This window comes from Antechinus flavipes, chromosome 5 (genome assembly GCF_016432865.1).
Source record: "Antechinus flavipes isolate AdamAnt ecotype Samford, QLD, Australia chromosome 5, AdamAnt_v2, whole genome shotgun sequence".
NCBI lineage: Eukaryota > Metazoa > Chordata > Mammalia > Dasyuromorphia > Dasyuridae > Antechinus > Antechinus flavipes.
In genome coordinates, this window is record NC_067402.1 from 88828630 (window position 1) to 88845251 (window position 16622).

At 36.5% G+C, this 16622-nt stretch overlaps 1 protein-coding gene across 1 annotated transcript in view; it reads left to right on the forward strand.

Moving 5' to 3' along the window:
• The first annotated feature begins 1830 nt into the window (after positions 1–1830).
• Positions 1831–16622, forward strand: part of XRCC2 (X-ray repair cross complementing 2) — a 39285-nt gene continuing 24493 nt past the window's right edge. The window contains exon 1 of the mRNA XM_051963188.1: positions 1831–2119. Within this exon, the coding sequence (XP_051819148.1) occupies positions 2081–2119 (39 nt within the window). The 5' untranslated portion in view covers positions 1831–2080. The remainder of the gene's footprint in view (positions 2120–16622) is intronic.

The window sequence follows — 16622 nt, forward strand, 5'->3', positions numbered from 1 at the left end:
GCTGGAGGAGGAACTGTTACTGTCGGAGTCAGATACTTCACCTTCTTCAGGGGCTGAACTCTCAGCTGAGCTGTCTTTGTCAGAGCTACCTGAGGAAGCAGCTTTGTTTGTCTGTTTTTTCATGGTTCCCTTCTTATACACAACACACACACACACACACATACACACACATTTGTGTTTATTGGTTGCCGTCTTGGGGAAAGAGGAGAGGAAAAGAAAGTTACATGATAACTATGTTATATATTTAAAAGGAAAAGCAAGCTATATATAACAGATTTATAGTTTCATGCGCAGTCCCCTTTTTTCCTATCCTATATTGTTATGAAGGTGCTTGGTTTTTTTTTCCCCTTAAGCTTTCTTAAGTTTTTAAGGAAAAAAATTAATTTGTTGCCCTAGTTTTTGCTCAATAAGTAATTTTCATTCACTCAAAAAAAAAAAATAGTGATGTTTTGGAAGGTGAATAAGAGTTCAGAGGTCTTTGGGTTATGGTAGAGATGTTTACCAAACAGTGGATGATACAGAACTGGAGTTGAGGAGAAGTCAATATAGGGCTAAAGATATTTAGATTTAGGAATCACTATGAGAGATGACAATTAGACCCCTAAGAGCTGATGGAATTACCAATTATAGTTTACCAGTGTAAAGAGAGCAAAACATCTAAGATTTTTGGAGGTAGTTGAAAAGTATGATAGGACATTTAGTGAGTCTAAGGAGGATAATGCAACAACGGAAATTTGGAAAAAAACAGATAGTTGTTATAGAAGCCAAGAGTGCAAAAGTATCTTAAGAGGGATAGTCTTCAGTCAAAAGCTATAAATAAACTGAGGGCAAAACCCTTCAACAATTGAACAAAGGATAAGACAAATGTATCATATATGGTGGTTCCTTTTTTCCCCCACTTAATGGTATCTATCAATATAGTTTTCAACATACCCTTATTATAAGATTTTGAGCTTCTTTTCTCTCTTCCTCTACTCCTCCCCAAGACAGCAACAATCTTGATTTAGATTATGTACAACTAATGTAAGCCTATTTCGGTATAAGTCATGTTGTGAAAAAAGACTCAGCTCAAAAGGGAAAAACCAAGAGTAAAATTCAGATTCCATAGTTCTTTTTCTAGATGTACATGGCATTTTCCATGAGTCTTAATTCATTGTATTGCTAAGAAGAACTAAGTCGGTAATAGATGATCATTGCAAAATGTCGCTCTTATTGTGTACAATGTTCTCCTGGCTCTAATCGCTTCAAGTAGCATCAGTTCAACACATAGTAGATCTTTAACAAATATGTAGTGAATGAATGAAAATAAATAGGGCAGGTTGACTGGGGGAAAGGGAAGTGGAAAAACCTCAAACTCGAATTTTTTTTCTTTTAGACTAGGTACAAGTGTTTGCAAATGAGTTTTAAAAGTCCATTTTTGCCAGGCAGGTACTTCTCTAATAATTAGCCACCTTTTTTTTCCCTCTAAAAACTCCAATGTTCTATGTCACTCTGGAAGTGAAAGGTGTGCTAAGGTCATTGCACATTGGGGATATTTTGCGAAGGAAACTTTATATATATACATATATGTGTGTGTGTGTGTGTGTGTGTATATATATATTCTTATTTTTTTTAAAGTAACCATTAAACATACACATACAATTGCATTTATTAAGAATGGAGAAAAAAAGACCTATTTTATTTATGGAGTGTATGTTAAATGGTAAACATTTCATAAAGCTCCTCGTCTTATTCAACAATTATTAGCTGATACTGAGGACGAGAAAAAAGAAACAGTATCACAGTCTGTTTCAGTTCATCTACCCAGGAGACCGACTAAAATTGCAGCAGGGGAGCAGAGTCCAGATGTCAGAATAGGGGTAGGAGGGGCCAGGAGCCAGCGAGGCCAGCGCTGGGGCAGAGAGGACCAGTAATTCGAAAACGCGCGTGCGCAGGACCCCTCCTCCAGGGCATCGCTCAACGCAACGCGCATGCTCGCCGAAGGGCTGCTGCGCTTCCCCGGGGCTCACCCACCCGGGAATCTATAAATGGCGCGGAAGGAGCGAAAGTTGACTCTTTGGTCTCTAGAGCCGCTGGGGCGATGAGCGGCGACTTCCGGAAGGCGGAGTCAGGGACCGAGGTGAGCCCTGGAGTGTTTTGTTTTGTTTTTTTCTTTTTAACGGTGGTGAAGGAAAGTTAAAATCCAGAGCTACACGCGATCCCCCTAGAGCTTTGAATCAGAGTCGCTTCGGTCACATCCCCGCCGCGGGGCATCTTGGGAGGGACCTGCTGGGGGCGGAGGCGGGAATTATAACCCCTCCTAGGGGAGCTTCCGAGTGGGAGGGGCTGCTGCTCCCTCCCTCCCTCCGCCTCCTTTCCTCCCCCACTCCTGCCCCGCCCTTTCCCCTTTGCTCCGGTCTAACCCCTTTCGTTCTCCTCTCTCTTCCTCCTACTCCTTTTATTTGTCCTTATACTCTCTCCCCCCCGCCTCATCTTTCCTCTGGCTCCTCTTTTCTCTCCCTGTCTTCTCGCTTTTCTGCCCCTGTCTTTCCTCTTTCATCCACAGAGACTTGAAATCTCTTGCTATACTGTCATCTTCTTCCTTGTGAAGAAGCTACTTGAGGTGAGGTGAAATAGGGGAAGTCACCTCCCTTTCAGAAGCTTTTGGTGCCATCCTGCTACCACTAAGATTTGCCCCCCCCCATCCCCCGGGGCATCCTGGATGCAAATAGATGGAAATTGGGAAGGAGTGGGGAATGGAATTGAGAGGTAAGGGAAGAGACAGGGAAAGCTATAGAGGAAAAGGAGATTTTAGTATTAATGTACTGAGCAAATATCCATTGAGGGTTTGCTGAGTGCAAGGGCACTGCCAGATGCTGTGAGGAAGATAAAGCTAGTTCACAAACATTTCACAGAATCATAAATTAAAATCGCAAGAAATCAGAGATGTGATTGTGCAGATAAGAAATGTAGTCTCAGAACCTGAGACTTGGCCAATGTCACGTAAATATTTGAGTCAGGTTTTGAACACAGCTCTTAAATCCAAATACATTCCTCTATCCATATGCTAGAACTACAAATTTGAAAGGTGATGTCACTGTCCCTAGAGAGCCTTCAGTGTAGTAGTTGATTAGTAAGATTGACACAATTAGAATAAAAGTTATTATGTGACAAGAGCATAAGACAGGTTTTGGGGGGGAAAAAAACAGATGAAATGTAAAGGAAAGATTGCCCATGCCGAGAGTAATCAAGAAAAGTTTCATGGAAAAAACAAGTTCCTGATCTTATACTTGAAGGGGAAGATTTTGATTGGATGGGATGGAGGGGGAATATGATACTGCCCCTGCCCTCAAAGAGTTACATTCAAATATTTACTGTTTATTGAACCTTTTGTGATCACACAAATCATAATTTTTGGCATACTCCTTAATTCTTCCCTTACTCTCAGTTTCTACTGAATGGGACTGATTGGATGAAGTATTTCTCAGTATTGTCACATGATCCCTGTTCCCAGAACTGGGACTTTGGCGAGGTCATTTGATCTCTGAAAGAATGAACTTTAAACCCTGAGATACAAGAAGTTGCAAGAAGTGACATGGCCTGTGGGAGGCAGCCAGCATTGGTGATCATTGGTTGTCAAGGATGGTTGCGTTCTTCCTTTTAGTCTATCCAATGAAAGAGCTCAAGTCTTTTGCTTTTAAACCCTGGACAAGCCGGAAGCTGGCCAGGTTCCAAGAGCACACAGTGGGAGTTGGGATGGCTCTTAGGTGTGTCTGGGCCTCTCCCTGCTGGGATTAAATAAATGCTTTCTCTTTGTACCTGATGATGAGTCTGATTAGTTCTTTGGGAAGGGGGCGGGGGAAGGAGGGAAGCGGGGTCTTGCACCAGACCTTTCCCATATACTATTTTCTATCATTTATAAAAGGTGTGAAGTAAGGGGAAAACATGTCTAACTTTGAGGTTTCCAGTTTCAGAGAGTTTAGTTCACTTAAGCATTAAGTACAAAGGAAAATGGAAGGAGGAGATGGGTAAGAGTTAATAGCTTCCCTGTTGCCTCTAGAATAAAATCCAGATTCTCCTCTTACTGTTTAAAAGCCTTCCTAATTTGGCTTCCATCAGCATTACCATTTGTGTTTCATTATATTTGCAATGCACTATGTCAATTCTAGTCAAACAGGCCTGCTAACATGATGTTTCATCCTGCTTTTGTGCCTTTGCATATTATTTCCTATGATTAGAATGAGTGAAATTACTTTATATGACAATACATTTGCTTATTTTTGTATCTTTTGTGTCTTGTGTCCACTTCTCCCTTCAATTCCTTGAACATGAGGGCTGTTTAGTTTTTTTTTTTCTTTATATTCTGAGTGTCTAGCACAACACCTTGTACAAAACAGGCATTTCATAAAATGTTTTTTGAATTGAATTTATGGAGGGATTAACAACGAGCTAAACTTTGAAAAGGGGAATAGTGTGGAGGCCAAAATTCCAGGTTAGGGATGAGGAGATGACATAAGCACATACACAAAATCTGAAAATGCCAAGTTTATAGAGAGAATGGACAGTAAACTATGAGCCACTGGGCTCATGTAGTTGGAAATAAGACTTGAGGTAGGTAAGACTCAGACTTTTTAAGTAACCTTGAGTGGTGACCTAAGTAGTGTGTAAGTGGAGAGATTTTATTCAATGAAGGAGAGAGTTGAAGGAAGTTAGAGGTTATTTGATAGGTAATAGGAGCCATTGGAGGTGTTGGAACAGATGATTAATATGATTAATATGAATTGCTGAAATTTTACCTTATTTTAGCAAGTCGCAGGCTTTCCCCTTCCATGCCTGGAAGTAGATCTACCATTTTTATTTCATCTTTCCAAGTCTAATTTCTTTTTACAGAGAATTGTATTGGAATATAAACTTTTTAAGGCTGTTTTGCTTGTTTGTTATTGTAGCCCTCCCTAGCTCTTAACACAGTTCCTGACACTGTATAAATGTTAACTGATATCATTATAAAGAAGTGGGAAAAACTTCTTAAAGTAGGTGGAACTTTGCCTGATATTTGAAGGAAGCCAGGAAAACTAGGAGAAAGTGAACAGGAAGAGTGTTCCAAGCAAGAGGTACACCCAGTGGAAAATACCCAGAAACAGGAAATGATTTGTCTTCTTTGAAAAATAGCAAGAATGCCAGTCACAGTCAGGTACTGTTATAAGCATTGGGAATTCAAAAAAAGATAAAAACCCATTGCTTACCCTAATAAAGTTTACATTCTGAATAGGGATCACAGCATGCAAATAATTGTGTACATACAAACTGCATGCAATATAAATGGAAGATAATTTTTGAGAATCCTTTTGTAAAAGGTAAAATTTGAGTTCAATTTTGAAGGAGATGGGAAATTTCTAGTGTGTCTTATTTGAGGAATGGCAAGGAGGCCACTGTCACTGGATTGCATGGTACATGGAGGGGAATGAGGTATAGAAGACTGAAAAGGTGGGAAGGGGCCAGGTTATGAAGGGTTTTCAAAGCCAGAGGATTATATTTTTATTCCTAGAGGCAATAGTGAGCCGCTAGTGTTTATTGAATAAGGGAGTAACATGATCAGACCTGCACTTTAGCAAGATCACTTTGATAGTGAGCAGAGAGTGTATTGGAGGAATGAAAGATCCCGAGGCAGGGAGCAACTGGAAATCCAGGAGAGAGGTGAACAGGGTCTGGACTAGGGTGTCAGGAGAGAGGAGGCATACATAATAAACAGGGTGAAGGTAGAACCAACAGGCCTTGGCAAAAAATTGAGTAAGGGAAGAAGGGAGAGTAAGGAGTCATTCCCATGACCCCTAGGTTGCCCAGCCTAAGTGACTGAAAAGAGTAGTGTACCCCAGACAGTAAGTCATAGGGGACGTTCTCTCTGTCTTTTTCCTTTCCTTCTTCCCTCCCTCTCCCTCTTTTTTCCTCTCCTCCTCCAGTGGCTCTTTATTACCTCCAGGATCAAATATAACTTAGACCCCTTACTATATTTCCAGTCTTCTTAAATCTTAATTCTCTCCATCTACTCACAAATCCAACAACTAGTCTCAGAAATATTAGATAAAATCTCACCTCTAAGAAGCCTTTCCCAGTTCCCCTTATTACTAGCACCTTCTCTAAAATTTATACTCTTAATTTCCTAGAGCATTGAACTATTAAGTGAACTATCCAGGGTCATGAGGCCAGTACTAAATTTCTAATAGATGTTGGATTAAATTGAATTTTGTGGGTTGACATAGGAAAGAATTGTCCAGTGTAACATTTTTTTCAAGGAGATAATGCTTTTAGAGTTCCAAACAATTCACTTGCACACAAACTTTTGGAACAGAACCCTTTTGTAAGCTAAGCATAGCTGTACTTAATTAAAGATTGAGTTAGAACTTGGCAAAAGTGTAACTAAGCACGTTTTCCTCACCATTTGCCACTCATGAAATTGAGCTAATTGAATTTGCTTTAAATTTATTCTGTCATCTGGGTCCTCATAATTATATTCTCTTTCTTTTATCACTGCCCTCCTTAAAACAACTACTTTCAGTTCACTTCAGTTTTATTTTCTTTTCTTCTTTGCCCCTTCTTTTTTGCCTTACAAATTTTACTGATAAGTCATATGAAAAAATGTTCCAAATCATTATTGATCAGAGAAATGCAAATTGAGACAATTCTGAGGTACCACTACATACTTCTCAGATTGGCTAAAATGAAAGGAAAAGATAATGATGAATGTTGGAAAAGAATGTGGGAAAACTGGGACACTAATACATTGTTGGTGAAATTGTGAATAGATCCAGCCATTCTGGAAAACAATTTTGAACTATGCCCAAGAGCTATCAGACTGTGCAAATACCCTTTGATTCATCAGTGTCTTTACTGGGCCTGTATCCCAAAAAAGTATTTTTGTGTTTTTTATTGTTGTTTGCTTGCTTTTTTTTCCCTTTCTCATTTTTTCCTTTTTGATTTGATTTATCTTATGCAGAATGATAATTGTGGAAATATATAGAGAGAAGAATTGCACATGTTTAACATATATTGGGTTATTTGCCAACTAAAGGAGAGAATGGAGGGAAAGGAAGGAAAAAAAACTTTGGAACACAAGGTTTTGCAAGGGTGAATGTTGAAAATTATCTATGCATATATTTTGAAAATAAATAGCTTTAATCAAAAAAAATTTTTTACTGATAACACTAAAGCTATATTCTTTGTGTTTTCTCAGCTATGTTTCTCCATTTTCTTAAATCTTTCTTTATCCTTAACTATCTTCTTTCTTTTTTCCCATCTCAATAGATAAGTGACTCTTCTAGTCGAAATCCTCCCAAAAAATATCCTTTTGATGCTGATGGTCCCTTAAACTGTTGTTACCATCTATCTCTTCCTTTTCAGCCACATTTCTAGAAGAAGTAAACTATATAAATTGTGTCTGCTTTCTCTTTATTTACACCATCCTTAAGCCTCATCTATCTGATTTCCCAGCTAACCATTCTTTGCAAGATCATTAATGACTCAAATTGCCAAATTCTGGGGGTTTTTTACTCATCTATCTTGACCTTTCTTCAGTATTTGACACTAACAACCCCTTTTTGATACCATCTTTTTCCAGGGGTATTGTTGGCACTGCTTTGTGCTGGTTCTTTTTTGATAACCTCCTTGAAAACTCATCTAATTTTTTCTCTTCCTAGTCCCACTGATTATGGGCAGCTTCGGGCTTATCCTTAGTCTTTTTATACTCTTTCCCTTGGAAATTTTAATTGACTACAACATCTTTACTCTCTGAAGGAGATGATAACTTGAGCTCTACTTATTATTTTTCTCTTGAGCCTAACTTATATAGTTCCGTTTGCTAGCTTAGGATGTCCAATGGTACCTTAAATGCAACGCATCTGAAACTGCATTTGTCCTTCCCAATTTTTTTATTTCTGTGGATGGTACCATAATCCTCCTAGTCATACAGGTTCTAAACATTCTTTTTCTCTCAGTCTCTAATTACATGTCAAATCTTGTCAATTATTTTTGAAATATCTCTCATGTCTGCTCCCTACTTTTTATTCTCACTTCCATTACTCTAATTCAAGCCATCATCACTTCATCTGCACTATTAGAATAGTTTCTTGATTGATCTTTTACCTCTAGTCAACGTCATCCTTCATAGACCTGCCAAAATAATGTAATGCACATGTCTGATTGTGTTATTCCCTATTGTCTATAAGATAAAATACAAATTTCTTATCTTGACTTTTACTCTACTTGTTCTACCTTGCTTTTTCACCCTTATTTCATACATTTCTCCTGTGTACACTTGATGGCCCAGTCATCCCCTGATCTCTGCTTGTCCCTTCCTGTTTCTGTATATTTGCACAACTTGTCTTTTAAGCCTGAATAGAAGCATATTTCTACTTGTTAAAATCATCTTCCTCCAAGGTCAGGCTCAAGCACTGCCTTCTCTGGTGCTTAAGGTAATGTTTACTTTCTCCCCAATCTCATTCTTCTCTGATCTCTACTATGTATAAATATCCTAACATAGTTATTTCAATCAATCAATAAGCTTTTATTAAGTGCTTACTATGTGCTAAGCCCTATGCTGCATACTAGAGATACAAAGAAAAAAACAGACTTTGCTCTTAAGAAGTTTACATTTCTGTTTATATGTTTATTCTGTTTATATATGTGTTTTTCCCCTATTAGATTTTAAGCTCCTTGAAAGCAGGGTCTTTACTGTTTTTCATTTTTACAGCCTTCCTCCATAATCATAATATTTAGCACATATTAGATGTTTAATAAATGCTGAATTAAATATGCCAAATATTTAGAGACTTTGGCAAAATGAATTTTTCTATACCAAAACATACAGGCATAGAAATTGGAAAAAGGGTCAGATTTCTTTGTCTCCTTAAATTTACTCATTAAAATTACTATTAAACTTGATTCAGTTTATTTTGAGAAATCCTACTTGAAGACTAGAGGATATCAGAAATTTAAAAAGATTTCATTACTGAAATATCTTTATAAATTTTACTTGGAATTCCAACCTCATTAGATACTATTTAAACCCTGAAGTAGACTTCTTCAATATCTGCTTGTTGAAATTCATCTCTTTTCAAGTTCATGCTCAGGTGTTTCCTTCTCTGAAGTCCCTCCCTGTTATGGGCCAGAGCTTGAAACAAAGTGCCAAATCACTGGAATTGATAGAGACAATGCTTATGTACTTAATTCACACCTTTAAGAGAGTTCACACATTAGTTCACACATTAGAGTTCACATCTTTAGAGAGCATATATAAGCTAGGAGCCTCAACTAGGATTGACTTCAGGAGATTCACAAGTCAGAAGTCCACAAGCCCCATTCTCTTGGAGGCAGAGTCAAATTCATTCCAACTTCTACCTTTGTGCTGGCTGGAGACTCAGAGAAAGCTAGAGGCTGAAGATGACAGAGACAAAGGACTAGTGGCAAGAGCTCTCAAAACCAAGGAGAGAGATAGGCCTCTAAGAAAGCTAGCCGGGTTATTTTAAAGGAGACAATAAAGGATCTGAACTTTTAACAGCTGGCTGCATTTGAAGTGATTATTACTTTGAACTGAAACTAAGGCTGCTCTCAGAAGGCCCCAAGAAACCTGATCCCCGTAAAAATTTCACCTCCCCGTTCTCATACCTCTCAATTTCTATTGCATAGTAGTGTTTTATGGATTTTAAATTTTAATGAGCTAAAAATTAACAAAATTTACAAATTTACTTTTAAATAACTTTTTCCATATTTTTAATTCTCTTTTCAGTCTGAGTGATAAAGAATAGCAAAGAAGTTATTTATTACTTGTTTTAAACCCTATCAGGAGGTAATAAGTAATATTTGACACATTCATAGTAAAGATAGCACATTGGCATTTATTACCTAGATCAGTAAGGAACCCTAAAGGTTATCTAGGCCATTATTGTTCAGAATGTAAGCTGTGACCTAACCTCAGGGTTTGTGTGGTTGGTTAGCTTGTTGACCCTCCCCTAAATAGGTGATTGATAAGACTTGTCTCCACCAAAATCATACCTTCCACTTTATTATTTAGGGATAAATTCTTGAGGGAAGTTAGGACCTAACTTCAGTCTGATACCTCAGTTTCCATTGGGAAGATTCTTGACTATTCTCCCAGCTAAGCATAACCATCTCTTCACCCTAGATGCCTACACCAGATGGATGCATTTTGGAGGGTTGGCTCTACATTCAAAGACAGACATTGGTGAATTGCAGCCCAATAACCAAGATCTGTAACTTTAATCTCTTCAATTCATCATTATCTCTCAATCTATATATCCAGACAATTGCCAAATCTTATCATTTTTTTCTTCCACATCTCTCATTCTACTTCTCTAATCACACAAGCACCCCTCTAGTTCAGATTTTCCTCACCACTTACAGAATATTGCAATCGTTTCCTCCAGTTTCCTCATTCTATGTTATCCCCTCTCTAATCTATTTTCTACACTGTTATCAAAAGTGATTTTCCTAAAGTGTTATGGCACTCCCCTACTCAATAAATGCCAGTGACTCCCTGTTGATCCTGAAATTAAATTTTATTTCAACTCTATCTCAACTTTTAAACATTTATTTTTTTCATGTAAGTTTTATGATATATTCAATATAGTAATACATGTATATAATTTATAAATAAGCAAATAAACAATTATTGGGAACATGTAATGTTCAAAAATTTTTCACTGATAGAGATAAATGATCAAAAGAGTTTGGAGACTGTTATAAAGATCAGTCCCTTACTTTTATAGATCAGAAAACTGAGGTTCAGAGAAAGTGCATATGGTGCAATATCACACAGTCATTTGAAAAATCTAAGATGCTAATATTGATCCTGCAACTTCAAATGTGATGTTCTCTTAGTCTATACTATACTATAATAATAACGATCATAACTTTGACTTATAGTACTTTAAGATTTGCAAAGCACTTTGTTGATCTTCTTAATGAAGATCATTAATGACATAATAGTAGTTGCTATTATTATTGCTGTTATTATTCCCATTTTACATATGAGGAAACTAAGGCAGATGACTTAAATGACTTGCCCAACATCAATTAAGGTATCTTGAGACCAGATTTGAATTTAAGTCTACCTGACTTTAGGCCCAGCTTTCTATCCACTGTACCACTTAGCTACCTTACTTCTCTTGAAATAAGTCTTTTGCAAAAAAAAAAAAAAAAAAAAAATTAGTAAATAGTTAGAATAATACATTTCACATATATGAAAGTTTGTCATTTTAAAAGATATCTTCTGAAAATGTCAACATGTATTAAGTTCTGTTTTTCCCCTGCCTCAGGGTCTTTTTCTAATTAGTTCTACCTTCCCATGGGAAAGTATTTAAGCTTCAGTTTGATTATTTGACCTTCCAATGAATAGCCTGAGTTAATTTCTTTAACTCTTAACTCATTTGATCTTATTATTCAAAGGACTCTCAAAAATCTTCTTCAGCAAGACAGTTTGAAAGTATTCTGCAGCACTCCTTTCCTTCTAGTTTAACTTTCACAGCCATATATTTCTACATTTCTTAGTTTGACTGTATGAACCTGTGTTAGCAAAGTAACATCTCTGCTTTTTATGCTGTCCAGATTTGCTATAGCTTTTTTCCAAGGAGCAAGCATCTTTTAATTCCATTTAATTTAATGCTGTCTGCAAAGATCTTTGAGCCCAAGAATATAAAATCTGACATTCCTTCCATTTTTTCTCTCTCTGATTTATTTGCCATGATGGGACTAGTTGTTAAGATCTTAGTTTTTTTTGTTTTGTTTTGTTTTTTTGTTTTTTATGTTAAGCTTCAGACCACCTTTTATACTCTCTTTCACTTTCTTCAAGAGGCTTCTTAATTGTGGTATCATCTACATATTGAGATTGTGACTGTTTCTCCCAGCAGTCTTAATTCTGCCTTTTGATATCCAGCTCACCATTTTGCAAGATATACTCTGCATATAAGTTAAGGTAACAATATAAAACTTTGCCATACTTTTCTTTTCCAACCTTTACCAGTTGGTTATTCCATATTTGAGTTTGAGTGTTGCTTCTTGACCCACATACAGGTTCCTTTTGGGGGATTTAGCCATATTTTTTTTTTGTGATCCATATATTCAAAGGCTTTAGTATAGTTGATGAAATAGAAATAGATGTTTTTCTGGAACTCCCCTGCTTTCTCCACTATACAGCAAATGATGGCAATTTGGTCGCTACTTCCTCTGCCTCTTTGAAAACCAGTATTTTCCTGTAATTCTCAGTTTACTTATTGCTGAAGACTGACTTGCTGAATCTTAAACATAACCCTGCTGACTTATGAAATGAGTGCAGTTCACTAATTTGATCATCCCTAAATATTGCTCTTTAGCTTCAGGACATGAACTGATCTTTTCCAATCTAGCAGTCACTGTTGAGTTTTCCAAACTGTCTAGTTTGTAGAATGGAATTCTTTAACAGCATCATCTTTTAGAATTTTAAATAACTTGACTGGGGTTCAGTCACTTCCACTAGCCTTGTTTTAGCAATACTTTCTAAGGCCCAGTTGATTTCATTTTCCAAGATATTTGGCTTTAAATCAGTAACCAACCCCCTTCTGCCACAAGGTAGCGATTCAGTTTCTGCACAAGCATCTCTGCCATACCATAGAGAAACCAGTACAATTTCTGCAGCTGTCATTTTCCTCTGAAAGTGTTTGCTTGTTTTCAAGAATTAATTATACTGATTTTCCTGTGTAGTTGTCAATTCTTGATTTTTTTTTTTCATTTTTAATTAAATTTTCCTTTTAGTGAACCTCTCTTTGTTCTAATATGACTGATAGTTTCATTTTAATCATTCTTGAGATGCTTCACTTTCCCCACATCCATAGCTATTGTAATGTCTCTAATAGTAAATAAATTACACTTTTTAAAAAAATTGTATAAGTTACAATTTTTGAAGAGTTAAAATTTTTGCACATTTTCTTGGAGTCCTATACCTTCTTTAAAATTACAGAATTAATAACAAAAAAGAACAAGGGAATGCATATATGGTACAAAATCCAGTGTACATTTGCTTGAGGATTTACTAACAAAAGTAGGGAAACCAATTCAATTTAGTTAAATCTGGTTAAAACCAAGCATTCTGAGTCACTATAGTTTTAGTTAGTAGAAATACATATATTTGAACATTGCTGTCTCAAAATGGAACCATACCAAAATTATTGATTGTCTCAGGTAAATTGCCCACCACTGGCATATCCTCAAGCATTTTTAGGATCAAAAATAGTGTCTTATGCAAATTCCCAATTCCTAGGACTTAGGACATAGGACCATAGATGTAGTAGACCATAAGCTTTTCTTTTCTTTTCTCTACTTCTAAACTACCACAACCTTAACCTTCTTGCCTAGAATTAGGTTATATTATAGCTTCAACAGTTTTTTTAAAATGGCTGAATGGCTGAATTCAAGTGTTACTTCTGCCATGAAACCACCACGAATAGGCTTTTTCCTTCCCCTAGCCCCACAGTCAGAAGTTAACTATTCTTCCTTTAGTCACTTATTTCTCAGCTTGAATCTTCTATGTACTTATTCTAACATGTTTAAAATTCTCTATTTAGCCTACCTTACATATTATTTAATGTACTAGTTTTTACTATTCCTACCAGATTTTAAACTTGTATCCGCAATGTTTAGCACAATATATACATAAAGCATATAAATATATTTAAATAAGTACATAAGGTTAGTTAAGTGACACTTGAATTATCTGTGCCAATTCTCTTCAATGATAGTAGAATATCTTTGACAGGATGATATTAGACAATTCATGAATGCTTAATTAATTGAATAATTGTCTTTTTTTTCCTAAGAAAAAAGGTTGACTTTTGTTACTGGGGTTAAGTTAACCACACATAGGCTTTAAATCTAGGCAATCAAGCAGAAAAAAAGGCTGAAAGTTAAGATTAATAAATCAATGGTGCACTCTTGTTATAAGATCAAATTATTGTTTGTCTTCTTTTGTTTCACTTAGCATTTTAAAGAAAGGAAAAAAATAAAACTTTTCTATATCATTTTTCTTTGCTAATCTTCATATATATGATTGAGGTACACACCAAAAAAACCCTGTTACTGCACACTTCTATTATTTTTGATGTTATAGTTCTAGAAACAGCATTTTACAGTTGAGTTTTAGAAATACTCTAGGATCAGAAATAATAACAACAAAATTCATCTGGAAGAACAAAAGGTCAAGACTTTCAAGGGAACTAATGAAAAAAAATCAAATGAAGGTTGCCTAGCTATACCAGATCTAAAATTATATTATAAAGCAGCAGTCACCAAAACCATTTGGTATTGGCTAAGAAATAGACTAGTTGATCAGTGGAATAAGTTAGGTTCACAGGACAAAATAGTCAATAACTATAGCAATCTAGTGTTTGACAAACTCCAAGATCCCAACTTTTGCTATAAGAATTCACTGTTTGACAAAAACTACTGGGAAAATTGGAAATTAGTATGGCAGAAACTAGTCATTGACCCACACTAAACATTGTACACCAAGATAAGGTCAAAATGGGCTCATGATCTAGGCATAAAGAATGAGATTATAAATAAATTAGAAGAACATAGGATGGTTTATCTCTCAGAGTTGTGGAGGAGGAAGGAATTTGTGACCAAAGAAGAATTAGAGATCATTATTGATCACAAAATAGAAAATTTTGATTATATCAAATTGAAAAGCTTTTGTACAAACAAAACTAATGCAGACAAGATTAGAAGGGAAACAATAAACTGGGAAAACATTTTTACATTCAAACTCATTTCTAAAATATATAGAGAATTGACTCAAATTTATAAGAAATCAAGCCATTCTCCAATTGATAAATGGTCAAAGGATATGAACAGACAATTCTCAGACGAAGAAATTGAAACTATTTCTAGCCATATGAAAACATGCTCCAAGTCATTATTTGTTATGGGCCAGAACTTGAAACAAGGTGTTAACTCATTAGAGTTGATGGAAACAATGCTTGTGTGCTTAGGATTTACACCTTTGGGAGAATTCACACATTAGAGCTCACACCTTTGAGAATTCACACATTAGCTCACACATTGGAGTTCACAAGTTCGGGAGATTCACAAGTCAGAAACCCACAATCCCACTCTCTGAGAGGAGGAGTCAACCTTTGGGTTCACATCTTTAAGAGATCATATATAAGAAGCTCTTACAGCTTCAGTCAGTCAGTCAGTTTGGAAGATTGCCAGGAGTCAGAGTTGAGCTAGAAGCAGAAGCTGGCAGAGGCAAAAGACTAGCAACGAGAGCTCTCGGAACCTAAGAAAGCTCAAGTGAGTTTAGTTCGGGAGATTGACAAGTTAGAGACTGCAGTCAGGCAGAATGAAGGATTCGGAAGAGGAGAACCAAGATTCAGAGAGAGGCTGCAGTTGGCAGATAAGCAACAAGAGCTCTTGGAACCAAGGAAAACTAACCGGGCTATTTTGGAAGAGACAATAAAAGATTGGATTTTAACTCCTGGCTGCATTTGAAGTGACTATTACTCGGAACTGAAACCAAGGCTGCCTCCAGAAAACCTCCCCAAGAAACCTGCTCCCAGAGAACCATTATATTTTAAAGAAGAGAACACCACAATTATTAATCAGAGAAATGCAAATTAAGACAATTCTGAGATACCACTACACACCTGTCAGATTGGCTAGAGTGACAGGAAAAGATAATACTGAATGTTGGAAGGGATGTGGGAAAACCGGGACACTGATGCATTGTTGGTGAAATTGTGAATACATCCAGCCATTCTGGAGAGCAATTTGGAACTATGCTCAAAAAGTTATCAAAATGTGCATACCCTTTGATCCAGCAGTGTTTCTACTGGGCTTATATCCCAAAGAAATCTTAAAAGAGGGAAAGGGACCCATGTGTGCAAAAATGTTTGTGGCAGCCCTTTTTGTAGTGGCCAGAAACTAGAAATTGAGTGGATGCCCATCAGTTGGAGAATGGCTGAATAAATTGTGGTATATGAATGTTATGGAATATTATTGTTCTGTAAGAAATGACCAAAGGGAGGATTTCTGAGAGGCCTGGAGAGACTTACATGAACTGATGCTGAGTGAAATGAGCAGGGCCAGGAGATCATTATACACTTCAACAACAATACTGTATGATGATCAATTCTGATGGACTTGGCCCTCTTCAACAATGAGATGAACCAAATCAGTTCCAATGGAGCAGTAATGAATAGAGCCAGTTACACCCAGCGAAAGAACTCTGGGAAATGAGTGTGAACCACTACATAGAATTCCCAATCCCTCTATTTTTATCTGCCTGCATTTTTGATTTCCTTCACGGGTTAATTGTACACTATTTCAAAGTCCGATTCTTCTTGTGCAGCAAAATAACTGTATGGATATGTACACATATATTCTATTTAACATATACTTGAACATATTTAACATGGATGTATTGGTCTACCTATCATCTGGAGGAGGGATGGGGAGAAGCAAGGGAAAAATTGGAACAAAAGGTTGTGCAAGAGTCAATGTTGGAAAAATTACCCATGCATATGCTTTGTAAATAAAAAACTATAATAAAAATAAATAAATAAATAAATATATAAATGGATGAATAAATAAGCAAGTAA